This window comes from Haplochromis burtoni, unplaced genomic scaffold (genome assembly GCF_018398535.1).
Source record: "Haplochromis burtoni strain Fernald_Lab_line unplaced genomic scaffold, NCSU_Asbu1 Contig_112, whole genome shotgun sequence".
In the NCBI taxonomy this organism is placed as follows: Eukaryota; Metazoa; Chordata; class Actinopteri; order Cichliformes; family Cichlidae; genus Haplochromis; species Haplochromis burtoni.
In genome coordinates, this window is record NW_024582473.1 from 1511398 (window position 1) to 1526704 (window position 15307).

Below are 15307 nucleotides of genomic sequence, written 5' to 3' on the forward strand. Positions count from 1 at the left end.
CGCAGCCTAATTACATTTGGCCCGCAAGCCATACTCAAATTATTATTAGAGCTGGCCTACTGGTATTATACAGCTAATATATATATTGTTTAGTATTAAGCTTTGCTTGTTCCATATTCAGTTTTTCAGCAAAACTTGTTTGAGTCCATAAGAAGAGATTCATTCTTAAATCTGGAGGAAGATTTTTTTTTCAATAAATATTAATGTTAGCCCGCGACCTTGTTCCAGTTTTGAATTTTGGCCCACTGTGTATTTGAGTTTGACACCCCTGCTATAAGATGAAGCAAAGTGAACACTATTAAGAATGCAGTTTCCATGATCAACAGCATGATCAGAAAGCAAAAACTGCCTTATGTTTCACTTCTTGAAAAGTGTAGTTAAACATTTGAGTGGTGCAACCTTTTTATCTGACAATACCAATATGTGGACTTTGACTATGATCTGGCCTTAAGTACACTTAGTGAATCCCTCTTAATCTCACCCTGTAGCCTGACCCTTGTATGTCTTTCAGCAGCCATTATATGAAGACCTTCTATATATATATATATATATATATATATATATATATAATATATATATATATATATATATATATATATATATATATATACACACACACACACACACACATATACACAGTGGCTTGCAAAAGTATTCAGCCCCCTTGAACTTTTCCACATTTTGTCACATTACAGCCATAAACATGAATCAATTTTATTGGAATCCTGCTGTTCACAAACGCTGTCCATCTAATCTGACTGAGCTGGAGCTGTTTTGCAAAGAAGAATGGGCAAGGATTTCAGTCTCTAGATGTGCAAAGCTGGTAGAGACATACCCTAAAAGACTGGCAGCTGTAATTGCAGCAAAAGGTGGTTCTACAAAGTATTGACTCAGGGGGCTGAATAATTACGCACACCCCACTTTGCAGTTATTTATTTGTAAAAAAATGTTTGGAATCATGTATGATTTTCGTTCCACTTCTCACATGTACACCACTTTGTATTGGTCTTTCACGTGGAATTCCAATAAAATTGATTCATGTTTGTGGCTGTAATGTGTCCCTAGAGACAAAGCATGTACAAACTCCAAAACACTTACAAATTCCAAATAGCACGCACAAACTCCAAAACACGTACAAAATCCAAAACACGTACAAACTCCAAAACACGTACAAAATACAAAACACGTGCAAAATCCAAAACACGTGCAAAATCCAAAACACGTATCAAAATCCAAAACACGTACAAACTCCAAAACAGTACAAAATCCAAAACACATGCAAAATCCAAACACGTACAAAATCCAAACACGTACAAAATCCAAAACACATGCAAACTCCAAAACACATGCAAACTCCAAAACACATGCAAACTCCAAAACAACGGAAGTGCTCCAGGACGCTAGGGGCAGTGTTGAGCTCGATTTGCAAAATAAACGGCAAGTTTGTTGCAAACACATGGGCTGTATGGGACGGTCTAGTCTCCGTCGCGCTTCCCAGGTTGCCTAGCAACCATGATACTAACCGCTGGAAACGTGTCATACAACTTTGTTTGACAGAAATGAAGGAGAACATATTTTGTTCATTTGTTTGTTTGTTTCTACAAGAGCTTTGTGTGATTTGATAAGTATCTGAGGCTGAGACCACAGGACAGTAAAACATGATTTTTGGGCTTCATTTCTGTACTGAACAGTCATTTAAGATTAGCTAGTAAATAACAATTAGCTAATGTTGTTCATGAGACTAAAGTCATATCACTTTGGTAATGTAAATATAATATGGCCAATATTATGGTTATTATATTAGTCATTATTAGCTATTACAGCAGTGAACATGAACTCTGTGTCAAATACTGAGCTTCAGTACAGATTCAAGTTGCAGTTATTTACATGTCTTACCACCTTAAATCTTCACTCAAAGACAAGTATATAGGAATGACTGCCAAATTTATTTGCCACTGAAGCAGAAGGATGGCATCTGAATAAAACCTCTCTTGACATGCCTAGATGACATTAAAGCTTGGTTGGCTCTAAACTTTTTAAATTTGAATGAAAAGAAAACAGATTTGTTGGTGTTTGGACCCAGTGGCCCCTGTGAGTCCTCTTCTTTTCATTTGGAACCCCTGGAGGTTTATTTTAAACCTGTTGTTACTGCCCTTGGTTTTAAGTTGGACCAGTCCATTTTTATCATTTAAGGCGACTGGCAAGAGTGAAATCTTTTCTTTCTAGGCAGCACTTTGAAACCGTGATCCATGCTTTTATTTCTTCCCCTGTGGACTACTGTAACGCACTTTATGTGGGGGTCAGTCAGTTGTTACTCTGACATCTGCAGCTGGTTCAAAATGTATATTGACAGTGCATATATAGGTGTATCATATATAAGAGACAAATGTTGTTCCTTCAGTATGTTGGCATTACTAAATTTGGCTCAATGCTTACATACATGTGTAAAAAGAAAATGTACAAGCTGTGATAACTGTTTCTGATAAAATGAAGAGTAGACTGATATATTAAATATTCCTTTATTGGGTGAGAAAATCAGACCATGTCATAACTGCTTTAAGTCATACAGAATAGATATCAGAGCCTTAAACAGGCTGGCTTCTGCTAAATGGGTCAAACTGGGCAGAAAGTATACAAACACATAACATCCTTATAGAATATGATGTAACACTATAGATCAACTTACCTCAGAATATATAAAGCATATAAACAATTACAGCAATATGATGCAACAAACACAGCAGTGCTACTGATCCAAAATACTCAAAGCTTCATAGAACTGGAACAAACATTTATTTTTAGCTCTATCTTTATATATATATATATATACACATATATATAGTTATGAGATTAGGGCTGCCACGATTAGTCAACTACTCACGATTACGTCGACTATCAAAATTGTAGACGACTAATTTAATAGTCAACGCGTCGTTTGAAGCTTCGTAAGATCCAGACCCAGGAATATGTAGCAGGATTTAAGAGTGTAATAACAGACTGAAACAGAAGATGGCAGCAATGCATCTACAAGGATGCCAGCTGCCGTTAAATGCCGAAGAAGAAGAAGAAGTAGAAGAAGCAGTCTCCGATATAATAGCGGTGTCCAAATTCAGGGTTTGCATCCTTTGGAGGAGCGACAAAGGCTGTCCAAATTCAAAGACTCCTCCAAATGCATCCTTCATTTGCCCAGATTTGAAGGATGGGTCAGGTGTGTTCTTCATGGCCCAACCTATCCTAGAATTCAGAGTGCAACCCAGCCAATTCCAGTTTCCAACAATGGCGACTGCTACTTAGTTTTAACATTACTCTTTCTGGGTCACAAAATAAACTTTTCAGGTATTTTCAGGCAAAATGTAACTGTGTAAACTTCAAATATCTGCTCGATTTATCAAGACATCACATATTTGCAAAAGTGCTCCAAAGTTTACGGAGACGTCTGTTACCCACCAGCTCAACAGCTGACCAGGTGGTCAAGGCTCACTAGAGCCGGTGAGAACAGCAAACACCCGGCACATTGTTTTCAAAACCCCTGCGGTCTTTCACTACTCAGGTTAAACATGATATATAAGTCACTTAGATAACTTAAAAATGTTATAGTTTGGCTTTTTTTCAGAATTTTATTTGTTCCTGAGTAAATCGATTTGGCTGAGATTAAAGTTATTGTTTTCACACAGCTGAATAAACGTCAAACAGAAAACTGATTAAACAGAAGTGTGAGATGGTCGAGAATTTACTCCAGTGTCCTGTTATATTTTAGATAGCAAAGAGCAGACGGCTGCGTTTATTAAATTCCACCGAGACAATCTGCAAATTTCATTAAAAGTTCAATAAACTATCATCTGCTCTTTATTTTTAGTTGGCACATACCTTAAGCACTTCGAGTTGTAAGCTAATGATAGTTATATGGAGATCGACAGACCACGTGACTTTCGTGCATTGCATTGTAGGTACGAGTGGCAGCAAAATCAGAACACTGCATCGAGTGCTAGCATTTCCAGAACCGGTAATCATTCATTCTGCGGTTTTAATCCCTACTTGCATTTTATTTGCCCCCAAAACAATTATGTACAAAATGAAGGAGAGTCCGTAAAAAGGCAAAAAAAAAAGGTACGAGGAAAAAAATCTAAGGAGTGAAAGGGTCAGACCCATACAAGCATACAGAGTGGACTAAAGACGTTAGCGTGCTGCCCAACTTTCATCACGCTCATATTCATAATGATATGGTCCTAAGTGTGAGTGTTGGGCTCACGAAATGTTTAGTAACTTCCCTGCAAAGAGCCCAGGTCCAGTTTACTTTGGTGTATCTATTTTCTGATTTAGACTATTTCATTTTACAGCTGTTGTTAAAAGGCCAACGCAATCTATTTGTCTTTTCAGCTTGTAGTATTACACAACATTTTCAGATCCAGTACAAATAAAATAAGTGTTTCATAATTCATTAAATTTATTGTCTTTATTTATAACTGGCATTATTGTTTCATTTTATTATAGAATCTTACAAGAAAGAGGCAAAATTCCATTATGCTTTATTAGCTGCTTTGGTGAAAAACAAATCAGCACTGCAAAAGAAACAAAGAAAACCATTTCAAAACAACATACTGGAAAACAGTTATTCATCACTTGATTGCTTCTTAACCAATCAAATCTCGCTGTGGTAGTGCTTTAAACTCGGTATGACCCAGGTTGATAGAGGGTGCCCGTTCTGGATCGCATTCCAGCATTTTGTAGACTGGTTTGCCTACAAAACACAACAAACATTAGCCCGCAAAGCCACAGTGAACAAAGCAGCATAGCGCAACGAATTCAGTTCAAATCAATATAAGACTTATTTGTAACCTACAGCAACAATTATGTTATGATAAATTACGTATTAATTACAACAAAAGACTTACCTTCGTGGAAATGCTTGGAGCAGACTAACATGTGAGTTGGAGTGTTCTGGAACATTATATTTGGTCTTCGAATAGCTGCAATCCAGGCCATCCATCACCTCTTTGTGACTTCGGAAACATGACCTGAACAATTTGTCTTCCACGACGGAATCTGATAAAAACCGATCTCTTTACCCGTCGGCTTCCCGCGTCTCTCATGCTACCGGCTATGGCAGTAAATAAAAAAAACAACTTATTGCCATTCTTTGTGTTTCTGTTTATCTCTGTGTGACTGTTGTCTTGTAATAATCCATGCGCGCTAGTACCACTGCCACTTGTACCAACAATCCTTTGCGGTTTTACCCCGGAAATGACGTCACATTTTCTATCTCTATAAGGGCAGATGCATGCTGGTGCAATAAGCGATACGTTTCACGTCCAATGGATGCATGATCTGACTAGTCGACTAATCGTAAAAATAATTGGTGACTAGTCAACTATCAAAATAATCATTCGTGGCAGCCTTATTTGAGACACTCACAAACAAACAAAATCACAGTTTAGTGAAGCAGTAACGGAGCCTGCTTATGGGAAACCGTGATCTAATTAGTTTTTTTGCAATAGTAAGTAATCGGATTACAGTAATGCGTTACTTTTAACGCGTTACTGCCCATCTCTGTATAAATATACATGTGTGTGTGTTAAACTACAATTAAAATGAAAATTGACATTAAAACTACCTTAAATGTTAAAAATACACTGTGTGTTTAGAAAAAACTACACCGTTAAGCACAGTGGTGGTAGCATCATGTTCTGGGGCTGTGTTGCCTCCAGAGGAAATTATGCCCATTTGATTCCTGTCGATTGGGCAATGGATATGGACTACGAGTCCATGACGAGAGTGCAGAAGCTTTTGACCAGAATCAGATGCAGAAGTTACCAAAAACATACTTATATTCTTACAATCTCACACTCTTGCTACTCAATTCAAAAGAACTTCAAGCTGTAACTAAGATATCTGCCAGCACAATTATAATAAGCCAAACAAGAATTTTGCACCCAAACTGCAGAGCTCTCCCCAACATGTCAGCAATAACTGCGTTCCAGATGGCAGCTGGTTCATGAACACTCCTCATGCATTTGGAAAAGAACATTTCAGTCTGACATCAGCTTGCTGCAGTACCATGAGTCAGTTCATCTTCTGGGTGTTTCACTTTAGATTTGTGCTTCTGCAGGGATAGTCGGTGCAACAGCTCATCTCACCAACAGGAGCCATCAATGACGTTTCAACTAAAGGTCGAGGTCAGGAGAGGGAAGCAGGTTTTAATTTTCCTCTCACTGTTCGTATCAGATGTCAGAACTGAATTTGATAAACAGAGTGAATTTGCAGCATATCAGCGAGGATGTTTTCCTCCGTTGCAGTCTCACTGTCTCAGGTTTTTTTTTACATCAGGTGTGTGTTTACATTAAAATGCTGTGTAGCACAACATCAGTCTGAGTTCATATCAGGATTCACATTAACCTCCTCCTCTGCAGATTGCCGCACTACCTGATGGGGTTTAGATTTCCAGGAAATTGTTATTTGAGACAGCTGAGGCCATGTGCCGTGAATGCTAACGTTACTGTGCATTTATATTTCCAGCACACAGAAGCAGGTAAAACAGTCAGACTATCAAAGCAGATCAGTTCAGAGACAATGTTCTTTAGCTCAACTATTTTTTCTTGTGTCTGGCAGGCATCGGATTCATCAAATCCAAATAGCTTTCTATTGGATTTCACCAGTTTTTCCTGTCTCAAGGTGAATCAGCTCGTTCTGAAAAGAGAGTTTGACTAATGAAGATAAAAATCTCCCGAACAGCTACTAAACTGACATTCCTGTTTTTCAGTGATTGAATTTAAGGTCAAGAACAAACCTCAAGTTTTCAAGGCAACACAGAGAAGATGACAAAAATCACAATTTCCATTTACTGGGGCCAAATATTTGAAGGCAGTGGTTCCTAAGTCCAGGTGTAATTTTAGGTCCCAGGGTGGGGTGTGGGGTTAGTTGAAAGGAATGCAGAGTATTTCAACTACAAACTACAAGAAGTTGGGGTGATGATCACATATGAGCTGCTGAAAGAGGCATTTTATTGGTTTCTTTTCTTCCTAAAAACACTACTCATAATAAATTGAATCCAGTGATAGGTTTCAGAAAAGGTAGGAAAGGAAAGAACACTGGAAAAGTAGTTTAATGTTAGAAAAAGAAACTGACAAACAAGCAAACTTTGTTGCGTAGAAAAAGAGAATTCCAGATAGACTGCATCTTTGACAGGTAAGGAATAGGAAGGGTTTGGGATCGGAAAGACTGTGTGAGTAAATAGTGCCACATTTTAGTTGTAATGTGTCTCAATGTACAACTGCAAACAATTTGAGGATTGTATAATTGATTTAATTATGTCCCATTCAACTACAGGGAATGCAGACAAGGTTGGGCCCTCGGATAGCACTGCACAAAAAATATACATAATTCTTCAAGGAAATCATCACATAGGCACAATAATGCCTCTGAAAACCATTCAGTGATCAGTGTTCTTCACTGTTCCATTCATGGTTATCCAAGTATAATTCACGAGGGCTGCAGTCTTAGCAGAGATGTCCACACCTCTCCTCTCCCCAGTCACCGCCTGTAGTTCCTCTGGGGAACACCGAGGACATAAAAGCCAGCCAGAGGCATAATCTCTCAAGTGCACCCTCGGTCTCCCTTGTAGTCTGCTCTTAGCTGGGCATGCCCGAATCACCTCACCTAGAAGGCATCCCAGTCACTGCTTCTCAAAATGTATTTCAAAAGATAAATGTAAATGATATATAGAGCTGAATATCAAAGTATATAGGGAGTGCAGAATTATTAGGCAAATGAGTATTTTGTCCACATCATCCTCTTCATGCATGTTGTCTTACTCCAAGCTGTATAGGCTCGAAAGCCTACTACCAATTAAGCATATTAGGTGATGTGCATCTCTGTAATGAGAAGGGGTGTGGTCTAATGACATCAACACCCTATATCAGGTGTGCATAATTATTAGGCAACGTCCTTTCCTTTGGCAAAATGGGTCAAAAGAAGGACTTGACAGGCTCAGAAAAGTCAAAAATAGTGAGATATCTTGCAGAGGGATGCAGCAGTCTCAAAATTGCAAAGCTTCTGAAGCGTGATCATCGAACAATCAAGCGTTTCATTCAAAATAGTCAACAGGGTCGCAAGAAGCGTGTGGAAAAACCAAGGCGCAAAATAACTGCCCATGAACTGAGAAAAGTCAAGCGTGCAGCTGCCAAGATGCCACTTGCCACCAGTTTGGCCATATTTCAGAGCTGCAACATCACTGGAGTGCCCAAAAGCACAAGGTGTGCAATACTCAGAGACATGGCCAAGGTAAGAAAGGCTGAAAGACGACCACCACTGAACAAGACACACAAGCTGAAACGTCAAGACTGGGCCAAGAAATATCTCAAGACTGGTTTTTCTAAGGTTTTATGGACTGATGAAATGAGAGTGAGTCTTGATGGGCCAGATGGATGGGCCCGTGGCTGGATTGGTAAAGGGCAGAGAGCTCCAGTCCGACTCAGACGCCAGCAAGGTGGAGGTGGAGTACTGGTTTGGGCTGGTATCATCAAAGATGAGCTTGTGGGGCCTTTTCGGGTTGAGGATGGAGTCAAGCTCAACTCCCAGTCCTACTGCCAGTTTCTGGAAGACACCTTCTTCAAGCAGTGGTACAGGAAGAAGTCTGCATCCTTCAAGAAAAACATGATTTTCATGCAGGACAATGCTCCATCACACGCGTCCAAGTACTCCACAGCGTGGCTGGCAAGAAAGGGTATAAAAGAAGAAAAACTAATGACATGGCCACCTTGTTCACCTGATCTGAACCCCATTGAGAACCTGTGGTCCATCATCAAATGTGAGATTTACAAGGAGGGAAAACAGTACACCTCTCTGAACAGTGTCTGGGAGGCTGTGGTTGCTGCTGCACGCAATGTTGATGGTGAACAGATCAAAACACTGACAGAATCCATGGATGGCAGGCTTTTGAGTGTCCTTGCAAAGAAAGGTGGCTATATTGGTCGCTGATTTGTTTTTGTTTTGTTTTTGAATGTCAGAAATGTATATTTGTGAATGTGGAGATGTTATATTGGTTTCACTGGTAAAAATAAATAATGGGTATATATTTGTTTTTTGTTAAGTTGCCTAATAATTATGCACAGTAATAGTCACCTGCACACACAGATATCCCCCTAAAATAGCTAAAACTAAAAACAAACTAAAAACGACTTCCAAAAACATTCAGCTTTGATATTAATGAGTTTTTTGGGTTCATTGAGAACATGGTTGTTGTTCAATAATAAAATTATTCCTCAAAAATACAACTTGCCTAATAATTCTGCACTCCCTGTATATCAAATATATCAAATATCTGATATCAAAGTATAAAATGACATTTATACACAACTTACTCAACGAGCAAATAACAGGCTGACATTTACCCGAAAGAAATAAAATGGAAACAATTTGACATTGCTAAAAGCAAAGAGGTAGATTACTTAAATTACACCCACATAAATTACCCATCAAATTAAAACCAAACACTTTTCACAGTCAAGGAATCAGATGACTATTGAAATACATAAAACAAACTAAACCTCTCAGAAAACAAAGCAGTTTGTTTTTGACATTTTCTTGTATATTGCAGAAAGAAAAAAAAAAGAATATCCAGAAAATTTTGTCATCTAAATTTTGACAGAAGAGTTAATAGTGCAACAGATTAGATGTCAGAGGCCTCATTACCGTACATCTGGAGTAAAACAAAAGCAGCAGCAACAACAACATGACAGTAATTGCCAAGCATGGAGATGGGACTATAATGTAGTCAGGATGCTTTGCTGCAGCTTTCCATGTCTGAAGGGCAGTATTACAAAGTAAAGTTTGGACTTCAGATAAGATAAGATAAGATAACCTTTATATGGTGTAGTATGCTGTTCTGGGTGAATACGGCCACATAAAGAAAGGAAAATGTCCCTGTAGCCAACGAGCTGCATTAATAATGCAGACAGACTATAATAAACTCACCACCTCATGCTGGTTTAGGGATTTGCATCACTGCTTTGATTTGGACCGTTTACTTATGGACTAGCAGAGCGTAAACCAACACAGGCTGCAAGGATAGCCAGCTCTCAGTTAATGAGAGCTAAACATCTAAGGGTTCATGATGCCAAAGTTGGAACTGCTGTTGTGTAAAATAAAAACAAAATAAAGTGATGTGCAGATCTCATAAACCCATATTTTTATTAAAAGAAACAGAACATAGAAAACATAAGTTTAAACCGAAAAATTCCCCATTTCAAGAAAAGAAAAGAAAAAACTCTAAAAAGTCAAGTTTACCACTGTGCAGCATCCTCTCTTCTTTTAGCAGCAGTCTGTGAACATCTGGCCAGTTTAGCACCTGGACCTTCCTACTACAAAGCCACGCTGTTGCAGTAGATGCTGTAGGCAGTTTAACAACATTGTCTTGCTGAAATATGCAAGGCCTTCCCTGAGAAAGACATCATCTAGATGGGAGCACATGTTGCTCTAAAATGTGTTTATATCTTTCAGGATTGATGATGCCTATCCAGATATCCAAACTGACAATTCTATAGGCACTAATGAACTTTTGAAATGATTGTTGATAACAAGCCGGATGGCCTTTCTCCCTTTAGTCTGGAGAACGTGGTATCCATGTTTTCCAAAGAGAATTTCAAATTTTGTCTCACCGCAGAATGTCCATTTTAAACAACATGATCCAGACAAGACACTTCATGTTCCCATATGGCTTCTTCTTTGCATGGCAGAAACCTAACCTGCATTGTACACAGCTTGGTGAACCATGTTCATGGTCAGTGATTTCTGTAAGTGTTCATGAGCCGATGCAGTGATTTTCATGACAGAATCATGCCTGCTTTTGATGAAGTGTTGGCCTCAAGGATCATATCCAATACTGATTTTCAGCTTTGTCCTTTGCAGACATAGATTTTATCTAATTGTATTTATATAGCGTCATATCACAACAACAGTTAACAATTTTCTAGACTGACTAGTGTTGCCACAGGTCGTCTTTAGTTTCTAAAGCAGCCCCACCTTGAGATTCGATTAGCTGGTCTATCCTGAAGCCAAAAAGCTGCACCGTCATATGAGTCAAGCAGTGAGAGGTGGCCAAAAGACTCCTTATTCCCTTATTCTGATTAAAAGCATAGTTTTCCTCCTCAGTGAACTATTGTAAATATAACTGTGTAATGCTAAATAACAATATTGAAAAGTCATGTGCTTATTGTAGATTAGAGATGTAAAACAATGCATTATATGCCTATCAGTAGTTTGGTCCACTGCCTGCCAAATCCTGTACTTTGCAACATCAAATTTAAAACTAACGATGGGTCAGACATAGGGCTGGGCAATGTGACCTAAAAATTCATATCTCGATATTTTTTAGCTGGATGGCGATATACGATACATATCTCGATATTTTTTTAAGCCGTAAGCTAAGAACAAAAAGAGAGTTCTTAGTCAAAGCTGTGTCCCAGATGTCACACGGGCACTTTTAATAACATACAGCGTAGATGTACATGAAGAAATGACTGAAAAATAAATTATCAGCATTTATTAAATAATAATGCTCCATAAATAAAAGAAAACAATGTTGTTTTTGTGCATAACAAAAAGCTCACAATTGTGCAGTCAAAATGTAAACTAACAGACCCTGACCATAATAACAAAGACAGATTTTCCAGCTGCTCTGTTCCCAAGTTCTACCGCGTGACTGACAGCCTGGAGTTTGAAATCTGCTTCGTAACCGTGTCTCTTAACAGGTGCCATTTATGGTCCTTATACACACACAATACGGTAATATTACGTTGAAGCACAGTACGTATTACTCTGCGACGCTCCGGACTACGGTAGCCGTAATGCTCTGACAATCCATCAAGCGGTGCAGCTCCGTAGCTTACCAAAGTCGAACTAAAACATTTACTGACAGATTGCTGAGCGCCGTGTACCGCATAAAATCGGTTTGCGGTCAGTAAGCACAACCAAAATTCATACATAAGGCGCACTGTCGATTTTTGAGAAAATGAAAGGCTTTTAGGCCATGCATGTCGTTAGCGCGGTTAGCTCGCTAACACGTTGACGCCGTCCAGCCCCACGCATGGGGGCGATTCACGGTAACTCGTTAACAGAGATTTGTCCATCTTGTCGTTGCCTGCAGGTGAAGCGATGGGGGAGGAGGGGGAGTTGTGTTCAGTGAAGGAGAGACGAGGCCGAGTAAAGTTGCATAGAGACAAAAGTGGACGAAAGAGAGGCAAACTTGCGGCTCCACGAGTATAATTATAACGTAACATAGACTATATCGATATAAACGATATTGTCACATCTTATATCTCATATGAAAATATATCGATATTTTTTAAAAACTCGATATATCGCCCAGTCCTAGTCAGACACTCTACCTTCCCCCTTCTTTACTGTTGTAACCACGCTGCATTTTGTTAGCTCCATTACCAACAGGAGGAATCTTGTCTTAAAAAGTTTTCTCCCTTATTGTTTTACTGCAGTCACATCTTCTAATGCCTCGTCATCAAGATCTGTCCACAGTAACAATCATTAGAAGTCAATTTTCAACCAGTTTAAGGGGTTTGGCTTGCTATTTATTATTTATGACACATTCCACTGATTGCCCGTTCCCCACACCTGTATGACAGCTTCTAAATCTAAAGCAGTTCACTCCAACAGCACTGACATAACATCTAATAAAAAAAAAGCGATAATCCTACTTTATGTTTATTATTGAGGTCACAGTTCAGGATGATGGTGTAATGAGCTCATATTTAAAAGGTGTTCCTTGAAACAGTGTAACCATTTTATGCAAATTAATGCTGTGTTTTTCAAAAAGGTTACATTAACTTTACTTTTTCTTTATGATCATTTCTCATGTAAACATCAGAACCATGACTGACCCATGATTAACTAATAAGCATGTTATATGACATTTGAACAAATGGCAGAAAGAAAAGTAAAGTGCCATCCTCAAACATGCACACAGACCCTCCCTGTTTGATCTCTGAACAGCTGTTACAACAGCTGCTACTGTATATTCACCTGGAGACTTTATCAGAAAAGGAGCTCAGCATTTCACAGTTTTTCCTGAGATTTGATATCCAATATTCTTTTCATATTTTAAAATGTAAAAGTATCTTCTCTCAGGGCTGCTGGCAAGAAATATCCTTGCTGTATTTTGCCTAATTGCAAAATAAACAGGTTACAGACATGACTTTAAGCACAAAATATGAATTTCTGGAGATATTGTGTCGCCATTGCCTAAGATAAGATTTTTGGAGTGAGAGGTGAAAAAAGTTTGAGCACAAATTTGCCTATTTCGGATTAAATTGAGTTTTGACTTAAGTGTCTCCGTGCAGCCTCCTCTTGAGCTGCAGTGAGGACATAAATACTTTACATGCAGCAGGATAGTATGCAGGTACGGGCTAATTTCAGCACGGAGGGGACAAGAGGAAGGCAGCCTAAAATCCTCTGGGCTTCTAGCCACCCTTTGATGTCTCCAAAACAGTCTTTGCATAAGGAGATGCTAGGGGAAAGCGGTGCTCCATGAATAATTTATCATTTACCGGCATAATACGAGTCATCCTTGCTGGCACGAGTAGTGCGACAAAATCTAGATGGTGTAAAATATTAGAAACACAAAGGCAGTTTGAGTAAGTGAAGCTCGGGGTTGCGCAAATGACCAAATAATCCAGCTGAGGGTCAGCAGTGTAGGGATTGATGCTGTTTAAGACGGGACAGGTTAGCACCGCGGCGTCCGTTACTGAGCAAGACGTTGTGAGCCAAACTCTGTATTAAATGCGAATAACTTAGGACGAAATGCTTTAGATTTGTGTTCCTGGTAGATAAAATACGACATAATGATACTATATGAAACAATATTAGACACTCTTCAGTTCCGCGTTATTATTGTGAACAAAGCATGGAGCACTTTAGTACACTTCTGGATATAAACACAAGCGCTGCTCACTGAGGCGGAGTAGTTTACTGGGAGAAATCATTGCGGTGCGGATGAAAAAAAGCGGTTATTTATTTATTTATTAATTTTTTTACAAAAATGGAAATTAAACTACGCCGAATTCAAAAGTGGGTTTTAATATTTAAAACTGACGACAGGTAAACCTGCAAAGGCCATGCTGCTTCTGGCAACTGGTCTATCCTGTTAAAATGCACTTTTTCCGCACTTGCTTTTAGTTATCAAGATAGCGGAAAGTTGGGAGTAACCGCGGCCGCCTCTCCTACCGTCATATCCTTGCTCCCGCTGTAACGATACGGTTCCGTCCCTGTGGAGGAGGATGGAGGACGGGTCCTTCACCCGGCTGACTCTCCCTGCCGGCGGGCGGGGCACCCTGAGCCCGCTGCAGCACTGGTAGCACACCGCCCATGCCTGCTCCTCGTTGATGGGCTGCTCGTAGGACTTCAGCACCTCCTCCAGAGACAGTTCCCGGGGTTCCGCCAGGTCCCGGGAAGCGTCGCGGTCCGTGGGGGCGGTCACCCGTGGGTCCCCATCCTCGCCGCTTCTGTTAGTGGATCTGGCCATGGCTGCGATGCCGTGGAGCCCATTCTTTACTCCGCAAGCACCGGAGCCATTGATGCTGACTGCCTCACGGCCCAGTCTGCTGTGCAGTCCGCGGCTCAGACGTCTTCAAGTACCGCAGCTGCGCCTCGTTATCGCAGTGATGCCGTCAACTTCGCCACCGGAAGCGCAGCGTTTCCGGATCACGTTTTCAAACAATAATAACTTTTCAAAGTAAAATATTTTGGAACTGGTGCTTCAAAGGGGTTTTGTTTTGTTTTGTAAAAAGCCAATCCAGAAGACCTATGCGCATAAAGTAAAAAGAAAATAAACAATACAATTAAAATCTGTTAGTTTTTAGTTATTTTCTTCTGTACAATATTGTATGTATGTCTATAGTCACATCTCATTTTGTTTTATTTTGCTTCCAAGAATGTTTATGCATTGCATCTGGCCCTTCAGCGGATCCATCTACTCTTCAATGAAATCTCATCTGAAATAGTCTAAGTGGGAGTCAAGAAGCTCTTCTTAAGGAAGGGAAATAGCTGAGGTATTCCAGATTACCCAGAACTGGACTGAAAATGAGTGGCAGGTCTGATGGAGTGATGAAATTGTGAGGCTGCATTTCAGTCAATGGTGTTGGAGATCTTGTTAAAACTGATGGAATTGTGAACACAGAAATGTACCATTAAATTTTAACATCCCATGAAATTACATGTGGAAAGCAGATTGGTAATGATTGGTAATGGCTTCATTTTTTAGAATGACACAGCAAACAAAATGGCAATGGAGTCAAAGGTATGC

At 39.6% G+C, this 15307-nt stretch overlaps 1 protein-coding gene across 1 annotated transcript in view; it reads right to left on the reverse strand.

Annotated features, from left to right (window-relative positions):
• spire2 (spire-type actin nucleation factor 2) overlaps window positions 1-14711 on the reverse strand; it is a 59529-nt gene extending 44818 nt beyond the window's left edge. Inside the window, exon 1 of the mRNA XM_014335533.2 lies at window positions 14230-14711. Coding sequence (XP_014191019.1) covers window positions 14230-14527 — 298 coding nt within the window. The 5' untranslated portion in view covers window positions 14528-14711. The remainder of the gene's footprint in view (window positions 1-14229) is intronic.
• Between the last annotated feature and the right edge of the window lie 596 nt (window positions 14712-15307).